The sequence below is a fragment of the Oryzias latipes genome, chromosome 4 (assembly GCF_053564925.1).
Source record: "Oryzias latipes strain Hd-rR chromosome 4, Olatipes_Hd-rR_3.1".
Classification (NCBI taxonomy): Eukaryota; Metazoa; Chordata; class Actinopteri; order Beloniformes; family Adrianichthyidae; genus Oryzias; species Oryzias latipes.
Genome location: NC_136240.1, coordinates 34,489,474 through 34,507,081, shown reverse-complemented (window position 1 = coordinate 34,507,081; position 17,608 = coordinate 34,489,474). Strand labels below are relative to the sequence as shown.

The 17,608-nt window shown below is 41.4% G+C and overlaps 3 protein-coding genes across 14 annotated transcripts in view; 2 read left to right on the top strand and 1 right to left on the bottom strand.

Annotated features, from left to right (window-relative positions):
• The window catches only part of agbl4 (AGBL carboxypeptidase 4), a 426,145-nt gene extending 425,543 nt beyond the window's left edge, over positions 1-602 (top strand). For all 3 annotated transcript variants that reach the window (XM_078946347.1, XM_078946349.1, XM_078946348.1), the window contains one exon: positions 98-602. In XM_078946347.1, coding sequence (XP_078802473.1) covers positions 98-206 — 109 coding nt within the window. In that variant the 3' untranslated portion in view covers positions 207-602. The remainder of the gene's footprint in view (positions 1-97) is intronic.
• Positions 603-1,061: 459 nt separating this feature from the next.
• Positions 1,062-17,569, top strand: spata6 (spermatogenesis associated 6). 10 transcript variants are annotated; one of them, XM_078946374.1, is made up of 12 exons: positions 1,065-1,279; positions 2,611-2,748; positions 3,039-3,087; positions 3,205-3,246; positions 3,337-3,458; positions 5,428-5,502; positions 10,151-10,235; positions 10,315-10,529; positions 12,148-12,256; positions 12,447-12,553; positions 12,825-12,967; positions 15,227-15,389. In XM_078946374.1, exons 1-12 carry the CDS (start codon positions 1,199-1,201, stop codon positions 15,243-15,245), a joined length of 1,185 nt encoding a protein of 394 aa, XP_078802500.1. In that variant the 5' UTR covers positions 1,065-1,198; the 3' UTR covers positions 15,246-15,389. The 10 variants fall into 10 exon arrangements, 6 of the variants coding, with proteins under 6 accessions (XP_020558407.2, XP_078802500.1, XP_078802496.1 ...); XR_013655654.1 differs by lacking the exon at positions 15,227-15,389 and adding an exon at positions 15,844-17,569 and having other exon boundaries at positions 1,066-1,279; positions 12,829-12,967; XR_013655655.1 differs by having other exon boundaries at positions 1,066-1,279; positions 12,829-12,967; positions 15,227-15,363.
• dnttip2 (deoxynucleotidyltransferase, terminal, interacting protein 2) overlaps positions 16,368-17,608 on the bottom strand; it is a 14,178-nt gene continuing 12,937 nt past the window's right edge. The window contains exon 7 of the mRNA XM_004068437.5: positions 16,368-16,837. Coding sequence (XP_004068485.2) covers positions 16,738-16,837 — 100 coding nt within the window. The 3' untranslated portion in view covers positions 16,368-16,737. The remainder of the gene's footprint in view (positions 16,838-17,608) is intronic.

Genomic DNA, 17,608 nt, shown 5'->3' with positions numbered 1-17,608 from the left:
GTATCACACACAACATCCTAGTCATGTCTGTATCTAGAAATCTATTTGCATTAGTCTAAGCTAATGTTTTTAATGGTAATTAATGTTTTGTTTCCAGCTCCGAAGGGGGGTCCCCAACAGCCAACAGCACTGCTGCAAAGGCTATGAGTGTTGGCAGAGACACAACGGACAGAAGAAAGGAGGCAAATCAAAATGCCAGACACTAGGAAGAGCAGCACATATAAGGCATTTCCATCTGTGACTGGAGGATTCCTCACAAGTTACCCCATTTATGAGCTCCACATTGACTCGGCTTTCGTGGCAGTTTTTGTGAAATCTGTAACACTGACATGACTTGTATTCAGTCAGAGCATTTTCCCATCTGCACCATTAAAATGTGGAGGAACACAAACTGGGTTATTAATTTAAATTCCACATGATGCCTTTGTTTGGCAGCTTGTTGCTGTAAATATATGCGCAATGACTTATATTATTTTCATCTTTGTGGTCACTATAACGTCTCATTAAACATCCCATTGAAGTATGTGTTACTGTTGAATGTCAATGAAATAAAGCCTGTTACTAGGAACTAATAAAATCAAGATTAGTCACATTTTTTAAAATGTGTTATGTTTACATTTTTTACTTTGCATATTTGTTGTGTAACTGCATGTGTTGTAATTTAATCTGCTGGGGCAACAGGAACACAGTATGTCAGAAGAGGGCAGCAACAAGATCCAGTTACTTAATATTTGTTAAAATGTTTCAGAGTTGTGTCACTGATGAGTCTTAATTTTGCTTGAGGGTTGCTACAACAATTTAACCACTCTGGGCTGCATTCATTTAGGGTTTTCTGTGTGTGTGTGTGTTTTTTAAATTAAATTATATACATTTATTCCCCATTAGTGGTAGCTTTATGCTTGTCAGAAAGACTCAAAGTCATTTATGTATTTATAAATATCACTTTTTTTAAATATACTGTTAAACTGAGTAAATTATTTTTCTTTTGTTTGGATAATATTTTTGTCCCGGTCATATCATGCTGCCTTCACTTCACTTCCGGTTTGTGAGCGGGAAAGTCCAGAAGAAGCTCACAACTGCGCTTGCGCAGGCGTCAACACGGACCCGACTTGTGATTTGTTAATTTTGAGTCACGTGACAGGATATCGCTCGGTCGCTGCTTGGCTGCTATGACAACAAAGTTTAAAAATCGTGTTAAATGGAAATGAGAAAGAGGAGTTCAGGGTCTAAAAAGCCCTCAAAGTATCTTAAATGCACCGTCTACGTAAACATCCGGTCTGTAAGTACATCTTCATGCCTTTCAGGCACAAAGCTAGCTTTTGAAATTCCTTTATCTTCCCAAAACAACCACTAATTTCTTCCTATCGTTGGTTGGTTGTACTAGGAAAGAGTCTCTGCATTTAAAAAAATAATAAAAGTTTATCTTAATTTTAAATTGATGTTTTTTTTACTAAACTCTATTTAAAAAAATTTTCAAATGATCTGAACCTAGATTTGAGATTGATTTCAAAGCCAAATTATTACACGAATCTGCCAATTTCCCTTCTATTTCACTCCATAAATCGATTAATAAAAATGCTGCACTCCTGTTAGAGTAAAATTGTGCTTATGAATCTTTATTTTTCCTGATATTTGTACTGTTTATAGTTTCGTCCCAGTTACTGAAATGTTTTTCTTCTTTTCCACATATACACAATATAAACCATATTCATTTTTCACGTGAAGTTCTCTGCAGCTTGTTGATCAACTTTATTGTGTTGGAACAGTCATTGTGTTTTGTGAAAGTGATCAGTTTTGTCTTTCCACTGCTCCCATACGGGGCGCTGCAGCAAATCATTTTCCTGTCCTCATCATCCTCCTCAATGACACCATCCACCCTCATGTCATCCTCCTCTACATCCATGAACCTCTTCCTCTTTTCTGGCAGCCCCAAGCTCATCATCCTTCCACCAGCATCATCACTGTTCTTCCTCTCAATCTGCTTCCCTGCATTCATCTCCAAAACATCTACCAGGACCGGTCCCTCTGGTGGATTCATTCCTGATCCTGTCCATCCTGGTCACTCACAAAAAGAAGCTCAACATCTTCATCTCTGCCAAAAGTCTTCTACACCTTTCCTTTCATCACATCTTGAAATCTGCCTCCACCCACTCCGATCTGCTTGCAGACACGTCTTCGCCTCTTTCCCGCTCTCTCTGTTCTGGACTGTTGACCTGAAATACTTCAATACCTCCAGCGTCTTCATCCCTGCTCCCTGTAACCTGACCGTTCCGTTCGAGTTCCTCTCATTTTCGCTCCGTCTGGCTGCATCTGACCTTCATTCCTCTCCTTTCCTCTTTAGCTGTTCCTCCACCTTCTCCCTGCTCTCACCACAGACCATAGTTTCAACTGGAAGTGTCATGATTCACGAAAATTCCTGTCATGTTTACATCATCTACGTACAAATAATTATATTTCTTTACAGTTGGAGTTTACAGCCTAGTTTGTGTCTTAAACATCTCAATTGTTGCTTTAATATAAAACAAATCTACATCTTATTTTGAAATAAAAACATATTTGGAAGAAAAGAAATTAAGCGGCAGAAAACGAAACCCGCTACACTCTTTTCAGGTCACCTGTCCAGGTGTGCTTCTGGAAAATAAGAGCGACATCTACCTGAGCGTGTGCATCATGGGACAGCGCAGAACAACAGCATCTTTTCCTCCACTTTTCCCTGTGCTGCTCCAGTCCAAACTGACTTTTGAAAAGGTGAGATCGGTGCAGATGCATCAGGGATGAAGCCCTGCTGGTGGCATGAAGGTGTGGATGCAGCACATCCACTCACAGATTCATCTTAGCTTTTGCTGTGCTAATCCTGCTCCTTTTTGAGATTCTCAGATGGACTTCTAGCTACTTAAGGTGTATAAATCACTTTGGTGGTTTGTCTTAATCTTTTGCCGTAGAATTTTCTCAGAACCTTTTGAACTTCCAAATCCTCCTCCACAGACACGGACTCCACAGTTTGACATTCATGAAATGATTGATTCACTTTGTCCCAGACTTTCTCAGGCGTTGTTGACCCCGCTGATGTAGCTGACCTCCTGGAAGGTAAGTGGCCTTTTGGGATTTGCCGCCTCATGTTTTAGTCCTGGATCTTTTTCTGTGCGAGCTTATTAGCGGCGATATTGACACCTCGCTGTTTGTTTGTCCTGTCTTTACTCCAAGGTGACACAACATCTTTTCAGCTGATTCAGTTGGTCTCTCCAGGTGTGTTTCATTTTTAGTTCTTTAATTTTTTGATCTCGAAATGTTTTTGTGTGCCAGTTTTTTCCACTTATGTCTGCGTATCGGTTCTAGAGGCGCAGATTCTAGCCACGATGGAGGAGCGCAGCAGAGATTTCTTGTTCCCCCCTCCCAGGCTGATCTCCACCAAAGGTGCATGGAGAGAAGTTCTGTTGAAAAGATCCCCCTCTTTTCCTGTGAGCTCCTCTCTGTTTGCTAATGAATATAATAATATTCATTAAATAATAATGAAACATTTTGGGTGTTGATGTCGTAGCAGAGTCCGCAGCTTGTAAACAAATCTTTCTCAGAATTCCTGAATCATCGTTTGTTCTCGGAGTAAAAATGTTCACCATTAAATAGATTAGTAGTTTAGATTCATATTGATATTTTATTCATTTGAAAATTGTCCCACAAAATGCGTAAACCCTAATTCTTCCTTTTTTCTGGTCTGCACTTGGATAATAATTTTCATGGAAAGAGTTTGTTTGCACAAATAAATCAAAAAAGACACCTCAGTTAAAAACCATGAATTAGAAGCCAAACTGTAAGTTATGTTTCCTCACAACCTTAAACTAAAGCAATCTAAGAGTTTTTGAGTAAAAAAAAAACTCTATTAATGATACATTTGACATTTTAGGTATTTGAAAATTCATAAAAACATAAATATGTTTGCGTAAAATGTTTTTGAATCTTAAATGTAATAACTTGTCACTCAGCATACATATAAAAAAACAGACCCAAACCACTGATGGCTCCTTTAAATGGCTTTAAATGAATATTTCTTAGGCGTAAAATAAATGTGAATAGAAACCTCTATAATATATGTCCTCCATCATGAGAAAAATGCCACAAGAACATGTTAAAAGCATGGAAAACACATTTTATTGGAGTGGGTCTTTATTCTGAAATCTTTTGAAGAATCACCAACAAATGTGAAAACATTACATTTCCATTTTGCCAACTGTAGGTGTAGAAAAGCGCAAATATTGTGATTATTTTACACAACTGAAAACGGACCTGTCAGAAATCAGAAATCCCTTTACTGGCATTGAAGCACAACAACAAAGGTGATGCCTTCCAGCTGTTTAGAGAATATACAAAAAAATGACATCCAAGTTAAATGTAAAATAAAAAAATATGTCAAGTCAGAATGTGTGCATCTACTGCACTTCCTGTGCCAGATACTGCACATGTTTGATATGAAATAGATGTCTCAGTGTTTGATTTATTTCAAGTATTCATTGTAGATAATACAATAAAAAAAATCACACAGATTCATCAAACTCATAATAGAAAAATGCATTGATTAAAAAAAACAAAGACAAATTTAGTCCCATTGAAAATAGTGATCATTAACTAAGTTCAAGTAGAACTTGACTTTTTTTAGGGATATATATATATTTATGAGTTAATAACATGTTTTTAAGGCTAAAAAATGTTAGTTGACTGAGTTTGATTTCGTATTGTATACTTTAAAGGTCAGTGTTAAGAAGTACAAATAGCTTGGAGATGCAGCCTTTAAAGAAATAATCAATAAAAATTTGAAAGTTTGAAAAATTTCTATGAAAATTGAGCTTTTGGGAGGGAAAATATAAGATACATGCAGTAATTGTGAATGCAGAGTAAAAGACGTTTCTCCACATTTTGAGTTAAATTTCTTGTTACTTTTGATGTGAGCAGACAGAAGATTCTCCTTTAATCTCTGTGTGTTTTGTCTGCAGGACTAAAACTTCCCAGACAAATGTTTGGTCTTTAGGGAAGATGGCTTTTCCTTTGATGAAGTGTGTTTTCCGTTGATCCCCATCCTATTTTCTCCTCTCGTTCTGCCCCTGCCTCCTTCTGCAGGTTCCTCTTCCAGCCTCCCTCCTGTCCTCTGAGGCACATTTAAACGCCTTTAAACACCGCTCCCTTTCACAGATGCTTTTATGTGTTTGTTGTGTTTTTGAGGCCTGCATAGCAATTTCACGTGTCTCTCTCCAAATGCCACATTATTTAAACATCACTGGAGCTTTTCTTTCTCCCACAATTTGTTTTTCTCGACTCGGGCAAATTGAAGATTTGCGGCCGAGAATGGATGCTCCACGCAGCGCTTTTATCTGTGCTTTTGTCTTCATCTCCCTGCTGAAGGTGCTGTGTTTGCTCTATTGTCCCCCATCCCTCTAGGGAATCTCCCCCAGAGTGGAGTTTACCACAACATCAATCATGGAGGGGAGTGACGGAGCAGACGCCGCCTCACCTGTGAGTCTGTCTACGCGCTTCATCCCTCAGAGCTCTTTACCTTTCTCTCATTCTGGTTTGAATTAGTCGATCTTCATCGTCATGCAACCAGCTGAAGCTCTGAAAGCTGGCCGTTAATAACTGGCATCGCTCGCCATCACATTTCCACCATACATAATACTTTCTGTTGTTGCCATGGCTACTGCATCCATTAGCCCATCCATACTGAAAGTGTTTCAAGGGTATCTGTTGTCTCCTTGTGTGGGTAATGATGTAGAAGAGGATCAGGGATGTTGACGGTCAGACAATTCTTTAAAGTCAGTCAGCTATGGAATTAGTCATCTGTGTAACTGTTTGAGTCAAAGTAATCTCATTACTTTAAAATACAATTTTGTTAGGAACCAAAGTGTATTCCACGGTTGCCATCTTTTGATTTTTCTTTTTCTGCTTTGCATTAATCTAGGGTTGCAGGGTTGCGCTGTGGTTTAGTGGTTTGCCCTATTGTCTCACACTGAGAAGTCCCTGGTTCAAATCCTGGAATTCAGGGTTGTGGTTTTTTCCAGGTTTCCTCCCACAGTCCAGAAATATGCTTTATAGGTTAAGTCTTATAGCTCTACCTACATTTTGAGAAATGTCCACGTATGAAATGTCGGTCTTCCATGATCCGTGCATGTTCTACGTGATTCATGTTTTTCTTGCGTTTGTCATCCGTCGATGTCCGTCGAGGGTTTCGGGCGACGGGGCTTCCCGTGAATTCAGTTTTGAGATGTTCAAAATTTTTGGCCAGTTGAAAAGAACAGTTTTTATGTAGTTTCTGCACAATTTTTACGTACACCCGATGCAGTTGTACCCGATTTTTTATTTTTTTTTTTTTTGTAAGACGCATACACAAATGTGTGTCTTTCCACGAACGTTCCACGTATGTCTAACGGATTTTTCACGCATGAACCACAGATGTGTAACTTTTATATCACCTATACGGCGCACATATCACGTTCAATTTACATAACTGAAGGCACGAATCACTAATTGATGCACGTAAACAGAGCAAGCATGAACCAGCACGGTTCATGCTGGTTCACATGTTCTATGGTTTATTCATACATTCAGTGGTTTTAATGTGGTGTGTTACATCTGCTCTGGATTGCCCCCAGGTATGAAAGTGAGTTTGTGTCCCAGTGGCGAGCTGTCCAGCGTGTCCCCCCAGGAAATATGACATACCGTATTTTCCGGACTATAAGTCGCACCGGAGTATAAGTCGCACCAGCCCAAAAATGCATTATAAAGTAGAAAAAAACACAGATAAGTGGACTATAAGTCGCATTTTAACTTTCACAACCTTATATGACACAATCATAGCAGACTGTTTATCTAATAATTTCACAGTAATTTTTTCTCAAACTTATTTATTTATTCCTTTCATGAAGCATCATTGGCCAACTAATACTCAGTTTTCATCCCGTATTTGTAGAAACAGTTTTCACTTTTATTGCATTTCTGAATCGAAATCATTGGAAAATAGAATATTATGTTCTTAGCCTTCAAGATCTTACTGTAAAAAAAAGGTTTGCTGATTCTCTGAGTCACTTAACATACTCTTAACACTTAACATACCTCATACATCAAATTGACCCAGGAACATCATCTCTGTTCCTCACAAATGAAAATAACAGGAGGGTTAACAATGTATTTATTTCAATTTATTTCTAATATAAGTCGCTGCGGAGTATAAGTCGCACCCCTTGCCAAACTATGAAAAAAAGTGCGACTTATAGTCCGGAAAATACGGTAACTTATATACGGCACATTATTCCAACAACTATAGAAAATAATGTTCAAGGCAAACTTTCCCCATCCTTTTGCGTGTGATCTTCTCCACACAGAGCTGCGTTGATCCAAACACAACGCTGCAGTAACCGGCGTCGTTTGTTTGGATGGGATGTCAGTGACAGCGCAGCAGATTGTCAGATTGTTACGCAATGGCCCCTCAGAGGGACGTCTGCGTCGGAGCGCCGCTGCGGCTGTCACGCCGTAGGATTTCTCCATTTTCTCTCTCTTACCAGCCTAATAGCTCCTTAGCAGATCCATGCCCAGCCTGCTGACAAACCGTGTTGTGTGTTGTGTTTTATGTTGGGTTGCAGCAAAATCCACCAATCAACTGGTTTCCATGAAGCAAGCTGAGAAATCTGAGCTCGCTCTTCCCCACATGCCCAAGCTTTGTCAGCCTTATATTGCATTTTTATCATTTTAAAAGCTCCATTTTTTTCTTAAAAACCTTTGGATTTTAGATAAAATAGTCACACACAGATTTATAAAAAATAAAAATAAAAAACTGATTTAAAGCGTTTGTTTCTCATTTTAAATTAAAAGCACTGATCTAAAAGTTTGTTATGGATTTTTACAAAGATTCCTCCCGCCTGTACAGTATTTCTACGATTGTGAACTCTGCAGTTTATCAAAGTGTTGGTCTTTAACATGAAACCCATTTGTAAAATCCCAGATAATCCCGTTAGTCCAGCCACAGAGGTGGTGGGAAGAAAAGCAGAAGGAAGACGGTGGAGGATCGGCAGCAGCAGCGTTTACTCATCTTAATTCCAGTTTATCAGATTATTGTCAAATGCCAGCTTTGATGATGACTTATTCATCGCTTAGTTTCTCTTAAAAATAGTTTTAATGTGGCGTGATTTGCCTAATTAGCATTTAGATTATCTGGCTTTTGCAGCCGGGCAGTGGCTCTTTATCATATTAGACTGGAGATGGCCATCAAATGCAATTAACATTTTATCTTAACTTATTTATCCCCGGTTGGCATTACCTGCAGGAAGTGGGATATCGCACGGCAGAATGATGTTAGCGGCCATTAAAGTTATTGAAGTCCTGCCCTGTGGCTGCTGAGGACGAATCAGCTGACGGTTTTTCCAGAATGAGAGCCGAAAATTTTTATGTTGGAACAAACTGACGCCAGCTGAACAGTGTGAAGAGCTGAGATGTTATGCCTTTGGTCATAACTGCCCTCACGGGCTGTCTGAAGGGGGGAAAATGGGCAAACCTGTATGGGGCAAAACCTCAGGGGTCGTAGGTCGCTCAGTAAACCCGTAGTTTTCCGTGAGCATGCTGTGGGCAGCAGGTCGTAGAGAACACCTTCACAACACCTAAGGGTAAAGTAGGTGAGCTGCAGGGGTGTTGTGCAGGTTTTTCCCAAATCCTGCAGACCTACCAAAGAGCCTGTTAGTGCTGCTCACATGATATAACACAACATAACAGCTCCTGGCTGTTAGAATTCAGGAAATTAGACTGTAGTTTGTGTGTTTGTCCTATGGGTGTCCTGTTGACACTTCTGCGTCACATGATCCTGATTTCCACTGAGCGCTTCGGTCTGGTCCGGTTTAGAATGGTCCAGGCAATCCAGGTGAGCGTTTCCACTCAAAGTTGGAGCGTCACGGCGCTTGCGGGGTGTAGACCGATTGTGTAACTTTGTGCCATAGTAGAAAAAGTGAAGCTATCAACCACAACAATGAATAGAATAGAATAATCTTTATTTCTATAGCACTTTTCCCAGAATGAATCACAAAGTGCTTTACAAAGAGCATAAAATCATATCAAAACACAAAAAAGTAATAAAATACAATAATAATAGTAAAACAAAACACAGTAAAACTAAGAAAAACAAGGAATAAAATCAGCTAAAAGCTCTCCTGAATAAAAACGTCTTGACCTGAGATTTCAAACACTCAACGGAGTCGATGTGACGCATTGACAGTGGGAGGGAGTTCCAAAGACGAGGAGCAACGGCTTGAAATGACAGATCTCCTGTAGTCTTAAAGCTGGTTTTTGGAATGCCTAAAATATTCTGGTTGGAAGACCTCAAGGATCAGGCCGAAGAGGATGGGGTGAAAAGGTCAGATAAGTATGCCGGAGCTTGACCACGCAAGGCTCTAAAGAGTAAAAGTAGAATTTTAAAATCAATTTGAAATGTGTGTCCGTTTACTGGTTCCTGTTAAAAGCCTCTTTGCTTCCATTCCATCCGACAGCTCTCTTTTTTTCCGCTCGGCCTTTGGTTCTTCGTGGATAAAAGTCGTTCAATGTTGTTTGAGGGAAGATTGCGGGCGACACAGAGAAATACGCTGGCGCTGGTTTGGCGCTTTCTTTTGCCGTAATGACCTTCCACCAATCAACGGCTTTCATGACAATAGCGCCGCCATAACTGGTCTTTTTCATTTTTCTTCAGACCTACAACCAACAGAGGCCCAAAAATGGTACAGTTCAGTCCGGCTTAATGGGTCCCTTTTCTATCAAAATACCGGACTGGACCGTACCGCTCAGCGGAAACTAGGCTATGCACATCCGCTAGCATTTGCATGCAGTCAGTAAGAAGCTAGTCCTCACACCTTACTAACGTCCAGTGTGGCGTGAGGACACCGTACGACAGCATCCCCTGTACGCCATAAGTGCAAGCAACTTGTATAAACTTTTTCTAATACTTCATGATACACTTACGACGCCAACAACTATGGTACGTTCCATTTTCCTGTTGTCCCTTGAGGCCCTGTGCACCATTCCCAAACATAAAATACGGGTCGATTCCTGTACGGGTGCTGTCAGACCCGAGGCTTCAGGTGATGAGTAGATGAACCCGTCACAACGCTTAAACACTTTGTGTGCTTCACAGACCTCCTGTCCGTCCCCGGTGAGGCTCTCTTTGGCTCAAACCAGCCGGTCCTCACCAGCCTGTGGAAAAGGACCGGCCTTCAAAGGTAGGAGGCTAAAAACACAGGCCAGAATCACAAACTCACGGATAAAAATGAACACACAGACGTCGTCTTTCATCTGCAGCTCACCAGAGTCTTCCAGAAAATGCGAAGGGCAGAAAACGCACCGAAGCTGCTGGTTACCAACAGCCCACAGTGGCTTCAAGGGCACGAACCCCGTCCCCGTACACACACCGCAAGATGTGCCAGCTCTCTGAGGACGCTCGGCAGCGACTCGCCCACCTCCAGCTGGGGCCGCACCGCTTCATGAAGGAGACTAAGCTCCAGCCGCCCTTCCTGGTTGGTGTCGTCAGCCACGGCGCTTAAGCCGGGGGCCGCTGCAAATTCATGTTGAAACCTCAACATTTTTCTGAATCATCACATTCCGTGTAGCAGGGATTAGAGGGAACTCCATGAATTAGTTGATAATTAGCATAAAATGATTGTTTGTGAGGAAGTGGATACTCATTTTAGACATTTAAACAGGTTCTTGTCCTCATTTGTTCGATTGTAGCTTCTACAATTAGATAGATTGTTCTTTTACTTTCTTTTTTTAAGGTAGACTCTGCTGTGGTGAAGGTCCAGCAGCCTCCAGAAGCCTTGTCAGAGGAGAGAGAGAGAGAGAGAGAGAGAGAGAGAGAGAGAGAGAGAGAGAGAGAGAGAGAGAGAGAGAGAGAGAGAGAGAGAGAGAGAGAGAGAGAGAGAGAGAGAGAGAGAGAGAGAGAGAGAGAGAGAGAGAGAGAGAGAGAGAGAGAGAGAGAGAGAGAGAGAGAGAGAGAGAGAGAGAGAGAGAGAGAGAGAGAGAGAGAGAGAGAGAGAGAGAGAGAGAGAGAGAGAGAGAGAGAGAGAGAGAGAGAGAGAGAGAGTTTCCTTATTTCTATTTTCTCATTTCATTTCTGTGCCAAAGCTGGATGCAGTTTTCTATAAATATTTGATTAAAAGCGTTATTTGTGATTGGGGGGGTTCTTTTTGGTTAAATCAAAGATCCCAAATCCTGGTAGAGAAAATAACTTTTTTGAGAATTTTGAGGCGCCTGAGATGATGCTACTAAACGGAGACTGATGTTCTGTGTGATTTTAGCCTAAATGTGAATATTCAGATATTCCAGTGTGGACTTGATATTCGTTTAATCTAGAATTTTCACTTTTTTTAATGATATTTTAACACATATTTATTTGTTTCATGTCTTTTAGCCAAGTTGTACTGTTTACGAGTGTTTTCTCCCCCTTAGCCGGGGTGTTTGTGTCTATACTGACACCCCGGCCAACAGGACGACGGGGCAGACGGCGCCTTCTGGGTTCTCTCTTCAGCTTTTTTCTTTACTCATTTCTCTCTTACTTGTGTTTGTGTATTTTACTGTGCGGGGCTTATTTAATTATTTTATGGCATGAATGTGGATTGGTATTTTTTCTGCATTCTTGTTTGTTTTCATGCACAGCACCTTGAGCTGTTTTATTTACATGAAAGGAGTTAGGGCTGCACGATATGAGGAAAACTCGCAATATGAGATATTAGTGATCAATTTTACGACAATGATATAACTTGCGATAAATGTACAAATAACAAAAACAACGAAAACATTTTTTTTTCACTGCAAACGTTTAATTTAAATAAGAGTCAAAATACCTTCAATTATTCTCCAAATGACCCTCATCTAACTAAGAGGGCAACATCTAACATAAGGGCTCCATCTGATTGGTCAAATGCTTAAAGGGATTTATTCCATTCATGAAATAGTTCAAGTTGCCATAAGATTGTTTTAGCACGTTTAAGGTTTACCATTTATAGCGATTTTTACTGACTTTTGCGATGTGGATATTGCAAAGCTTGAAATTGCAATAACGATAAATTTGTGATGTATAGGGCAGGCCTAAAAGGTGCTATATAAATCAAATGAATTTGAATTTGGCGTGTGGAGCAGGTTCCTCGCTGCCGTAACGCCTCAGTGGCGGGAACTCCTTCCTCATCCTCAGGACTTCATAACAGTCGACTTCCTCGCTTCCTCAGCCTTTCAGCAGGTCACACAGGTCAGTCTGGATTATTTACTAAAACCAGTCCAAATGTAAAGTTAAACTTGGTGAATAAAAAATGTAAAAGCAACTAACATATACAGATGTTCCTATCAGCTTTCTTTGTGTTAAACCCTTTTCTTGCCATCGTTTGTGACAGATTATCACTGAAACTAGTTTTTTGAGATATTGGCATGAATTTATTAAGGAAAAATGCAGAAATGGACACGGATGGACTCTGCAGTGTGTTTTCACCACAACTCTGTTTGTGTAGACGCGTCTCTTCTGGGGAGTTACAGACCAAGAGCTGACAGAGTAAGTTTTCTTAGTGTTTTTCTACATATCTTATAAAATATGAAGATTATTGCTCTCATATCAGGCTAATAAGGGCTTCAGATAATCCTACAGACACACCTGAATCCGTCTGTTCCATATTTATGAACACAATATTTAACTGTGTTTCACAGAACACAATGAAAGTGGATACTCATTTTAGACATTTAAACAGGTTCTTGTCCTCATTTGTTCGATTGTAGCTTCTACGATTAGATAGATTGTTCTTTTACTTTCACTTTGTTTTTTTAAGGTAGACTCTGCTGTGGTGAAGGTCCAGCAGCCTCCAGAAGCCTTGTCCGCACGCATCAGAAGTCCTGTGGGAGGCTCAGCTTCGGCCCGCCTGGCCGGGTGGGACGGCAAACGTTCTTCAGACGCCAGCGGCCTCAGAGACAGGTAAACGCCATCAGCTGTTTTTAGGAATCCAACCCTCTGGGAGTTAGGTCCTAAACGAACACGGACCAGGAAGCAGCCAGCAGGAGAAATCGTTGCATCGTTATGCTTTATCAATGAGGGGTTTTAGTCAGCAGTTTATGGTGTTTTATTACGTCCCACGACGTAGAAAGATGTGTTTTTTGTGGCATTTTCTAATTTTGGAGGTCATTCAAAAAGAAAACTGCATTTCTGAGTATTTCTTTATTCCAATTGTTGTGAATCAGGAAAAAAGGCGGTTGGACAAAGATCTTGTTTATAGGGTAGAAAACACGCTGGGCGAGCCACAGGCTCCATTCTGATCCTCCACCTGCAGACTAACACATCCATGAACGTCTTTGTTTTCCTCGTCTGACCTGGAATCTGGATCAGAACCGTGCGGTTGGTTAATGTTAGGTTGGGGTGTGAGGCACCGTGAGCAAGCGGGCAAGCATGGAAACAGAGATCTCTCAGTAACGGGAAGGAGTAGGGGGCTGTTCTGCGCCAACAGTCCTGCCAACAGCTCAGAGGTGAGTTTGTGATGAACTCCTGCCGCTCTGCAGAAACTATGTCCTAGAAAACATCACAGGTTTTTGATATTGGCTAAAAAAAACGACACAATCATAATCAAATGACCACCGGGAAGGCTTTAAAAATGGAATATACGATGATCAGAGGGGGACTTAAGCAGAAAAGTCTTGAATTCAATGATAAAGTGGGAAATCGGAGGAAAAACGTCCACTTTAGGGCAGTCTGACTGCAGCAAAGCAAAACAAAAAAAGGAGTCTAATCCCCCTTTTCTTTTTTCTTGTGGCGTTTGTCCTAAATTTGTTGCGATCCATCTGTGTAAATCCCTTGTGTTTGCCCAGAAGATCTGGAAGACAAAAGAGTCACCTGTCTGTCTGAGATCCCGCGTACAGCAAATACATGGAAAGCCGATGTGCTGTTGGGCACGGCTGCCGCTGCCGCCCGCTCCGCCACGGACGCATCCAATCTTTAATTTTGATCACACTTGACGCGCAGGATGAATTCCCCTCCACCTTTTAAATTACAGAAGCTGATGTCGTGTCATGTTTGTTCATTACTGAGGAAGAAGGCGGCGGGAAGGGAAAACAAGAAGGAAAATGCTATTGATTTGTGTTTCAGCCTGAGACGGATGCGTTTGACCTGATGCTCACTTTAATACGTTCATAGAGACCTTGTCATCCATCACAGCAGCGGCAGCCAGTTCGGCACACCGGTGGGACTGATGGGCCACTTTGTTTGCCTCTGCACCCCCCCCCCCCATCTGTTCAGTCAACAAGGAAACATTCAAAATCGATAAACAATCTGAAGCTAAAAAGTAAATTGCGGGAAATGAATGATACTTTGCTTCTGATTGGAAAGGAAACAGGATTGACTGGGGGGGGGGGGGGGGGGGAATTAGAGCTGTGCTTTTGTAGATTCCCTCTGACTGGGGGGGGGGGGCGGCACGCCTGTCCCGGCGTCTTTGGGCCCTAAAGAAAAGGACGGGTGCCGGCGGCGGCATTCGCACCTTAAGCCTCGGAGTCTCAGTCTATTCATGTCTCTGGATGATTCGTCCTTGATGGCTTTTTGAAGCAGCTTGTGAGTTTATCTGATTACAGATGAAGGGCTGTGTTTGTACTCTGCCAGCCACGCAGGCAGCACTTCCATCAGTCGTCACCCCTCACTATCAGCACATAGATGAGGACGACAGTCTTATTTTTGGCTGCATCCGTCCTGACTCTCTGTGGCGATCGGCTGATCCGGCGCTGAAAAAGCACCTTTTTTTCCTCCTCCGTCGACCTTCTTGACTGCAGTTAGGCAGCAAATCAATCGGTAAAATCGGAATAACTGCTTTCAAAAAAGAGCGACTGTCAGATAAAATGTGATCTGTGGATATTGTTTGTCACCTTGACCACTTCTCACATCTTATCCTACAGCGCAGACTAGTGGACAGACCGGATAGCTGTAAACAGGAAATGGAATTCTTCACATTTAGTCAGTTCGTTCATTCAATTATGAGTTTGATGAAAAATATAAGCTGAGGTTGCAAACTGAATCCTAAGGAGTGAGAGGATTCCTGGGGAATTTTTGAGGCGTTTTGTAGAAACAAATAAAGCTGATGAGTCACTAGACTGAGGTCAGGAACCAGATTTTTGTCGAGAGATGCAACAGCTGCTTTGAAGATGCTGCTGGAGGAGAACACAGAAGTTCAGGAGGGGCTGGGTTGTGTCTTTGCAGATCTAGAGAAAGTCCATGACAGGATCCAGAGAGGGGAGGAGCTGGAGGCAGCAGAGATGAAGATGATGAGGATGGATCAGGAATGAATCCATCAGAGGAACAGATCATGGTGGATGTTCTGGAGATCAATGGTTTGAGAGGAAGCTGAGGATGAAGCTACCAGAAAGAGGAAGACCAAAGAGGAGGTTGATGGTTGTAGATGACATGGTGAGAGAAGAGGGTTAGATGGAGGCGGATTATGCACTGTAGCGCCCCCTAAGGAGAGCAGAAGGAAAAAAAAGAACTTTTTTTTTCTTGCACAAAATGTTTTTGTAAGTTAAAGGATAAAAAGTACAAATAAATGCATAATTTTATTTCTTTTTTACTGTAACCCCTGTGCTATCCTAAACACTTTAACATTGGGAGTTGGGTCATCTTTCCACCTTTGGCATGGTAGGGAGAACATGTCAATGGAAGGGGGGGGGGGGGGGGTCATCTAAAATAGCACAAGGGTTAGTGCAGAATCATTAGGTCCCTTTTTTAGAGAATCGGCCTGGATTTGAACTCACAACATTCTGGTCTCAGGGTGGACGCTCTACCACGTAGCCACTAATAATGCATTTCTTTGTGCTCCTCAGATTGCACAAAGGTCCGTCCAACTCAGAGCAGATCCACATCAGAGTCCAGAAGCTGCTGCAGACGCACAAGTCCACCTGGAACCACAGCGAGAGCTTTGACCCGTAAGCCGAGCGTCCCGTCAGGACTTTGTCTTCATGCCGACGCACCTGAACTGGTTGATTCGATGCTTCTGCAGCAGCTTAGTCAAATTATTTCCCCTCAATATTCCAGTCACAACTTTGAAAGTGTTTCTGTAACCCTTGTGCTATCCTAGGCACTTTACCATTGGGAGTTGGGTCATCTAGACCCACTAGACAGTGCTCTGAACCTTTTTTCTTCAATGATTTGTGATCTTCACTGGTGTCCATGGATTACATGAAATCTTTCCACCTTTATCCACCTTTGTCATGGTAGGGAGAACACCTCAATGGAAGGGGGGGGGGGGGTCATAGGGCTACAGCAGAAGAAGAATCTGGTTCATAACATTTCTGATTTACTTTTAGGCTTTTAAGTCAAAGCATTTTATGAAGAATCCACACACAGGTTCATTTCTTACTTTACTGAAGATGAAGGCAGGAAGAGTGACAGTTTTGAACAGAATCCAGGTTGTAGAAATACAGAGCAGACCTGCCGTGATTCACTTCTTAATGTACTTTGATTAAAATAATGAAACCATCTCCTGTGGTTCCTTTGGTCCACCGGGTTTCTGTCAGGCTGCAGGACTTGATTCAAAACTCATTTGTTCCATCAGACTCCAGAACCATCAAGGATGTTGGACGTTACAGGTCCGGTTGAGCGGAACCGGTCTCTGTGTTCTCCTCCTGGTCTGTTCTACACAGTACATCAGTCGGGTCTCAATTAAAAAGAATGGCTTTGCTGCGTTTTAATGAAAAGTTCTGGCCTTTGTCACAAATTTAGGTGGACTTCTTATGAAATTTACTCTTCTTTTTCTTCTTGCCGGCTGCTTGTGCTGCCTTTTCCGCCATAATCTGCTGAAATCGCTTTTTGTTTTTCCTTAAAAGAGAAAAAGACATTGCAATTAGTCACAGATACACAGACGCATAAACACATTTTCACTGAAGTGTCGGGTCACACTTTACAATAATATAGTTATTAGACATTAAAATCCTTAGCAATGTGTTTACAAGCCTTCATAAGACATTAGCTTTTATGAAACCTTATTAGGCTTTTTAAAACATTTGAGACATTTATTAGGATTTTTGAGACATTTAGGAAATTAGAATTTTTTAAAGCATTAATAAGAAATGTATTAGCATTAGCCAGTGTTTAACAACTATTAACAATGAATCAACTATTAGGAAACACATTTATATTAATTAATTACGTATGATTCATTTTTTAGCCCTTGTAAGGCATCACCAATCATCTACAAATGCTAAGGAATGTCCTCTAAATGTCTTATAAAGGCTTATTATCACATTACTAACCAGATTATGACAGTCTTATTATAAAGAGTTACCAAATGTTGCGTTTGAAAACATGAAAGCATAGAATCTAACAGCGTCTGGGAGGAAACTCACGGCTAACATTACTTCAGCCTCAGCGCTAAGTTAATACAGTGGCGACCTGGGGTAAGCCCCGCCCACAGGCACTGAGACTAATGGGAAGTGTGAAATCTTGTGTGTTGAATCCTTCACCATCACTGAGAGAGCTATGAAGAGAAGTGAGCTTCATGTTGTTACGCTGTTCGTGTGAGTTCATAATAAACGAGTTTAATGCTGGAAAGGAGATGGAGTAATCTATTTCTTTGTCTACTCTCTCTCT

Bases quoted from the DNA above. Each gene is read 5' to 3' on its own strand.
- spata6 (XM_078946370.1), top strand. From the start codon at position 1,199: ATGGAAATGAGAAAGAGGAGTTCAGGGTCTAAAAAGCCCTCAAAGTAT. The intron at 3,459-5,427 runs GTGAGCTCCTCT...CCATCCCTCTAG, and splicing joins AAAGATCCCCCTCTTTTCCT to GGAATCTCCCCCAGAGTGGA. The intron at 12,257-12,446 runs GTCAGTCTGGAT...GAATTTATTAAG, and splicing joins CCTTTCAGCAGGTCACACAG to GAAAAATGCAGAAATGGACA.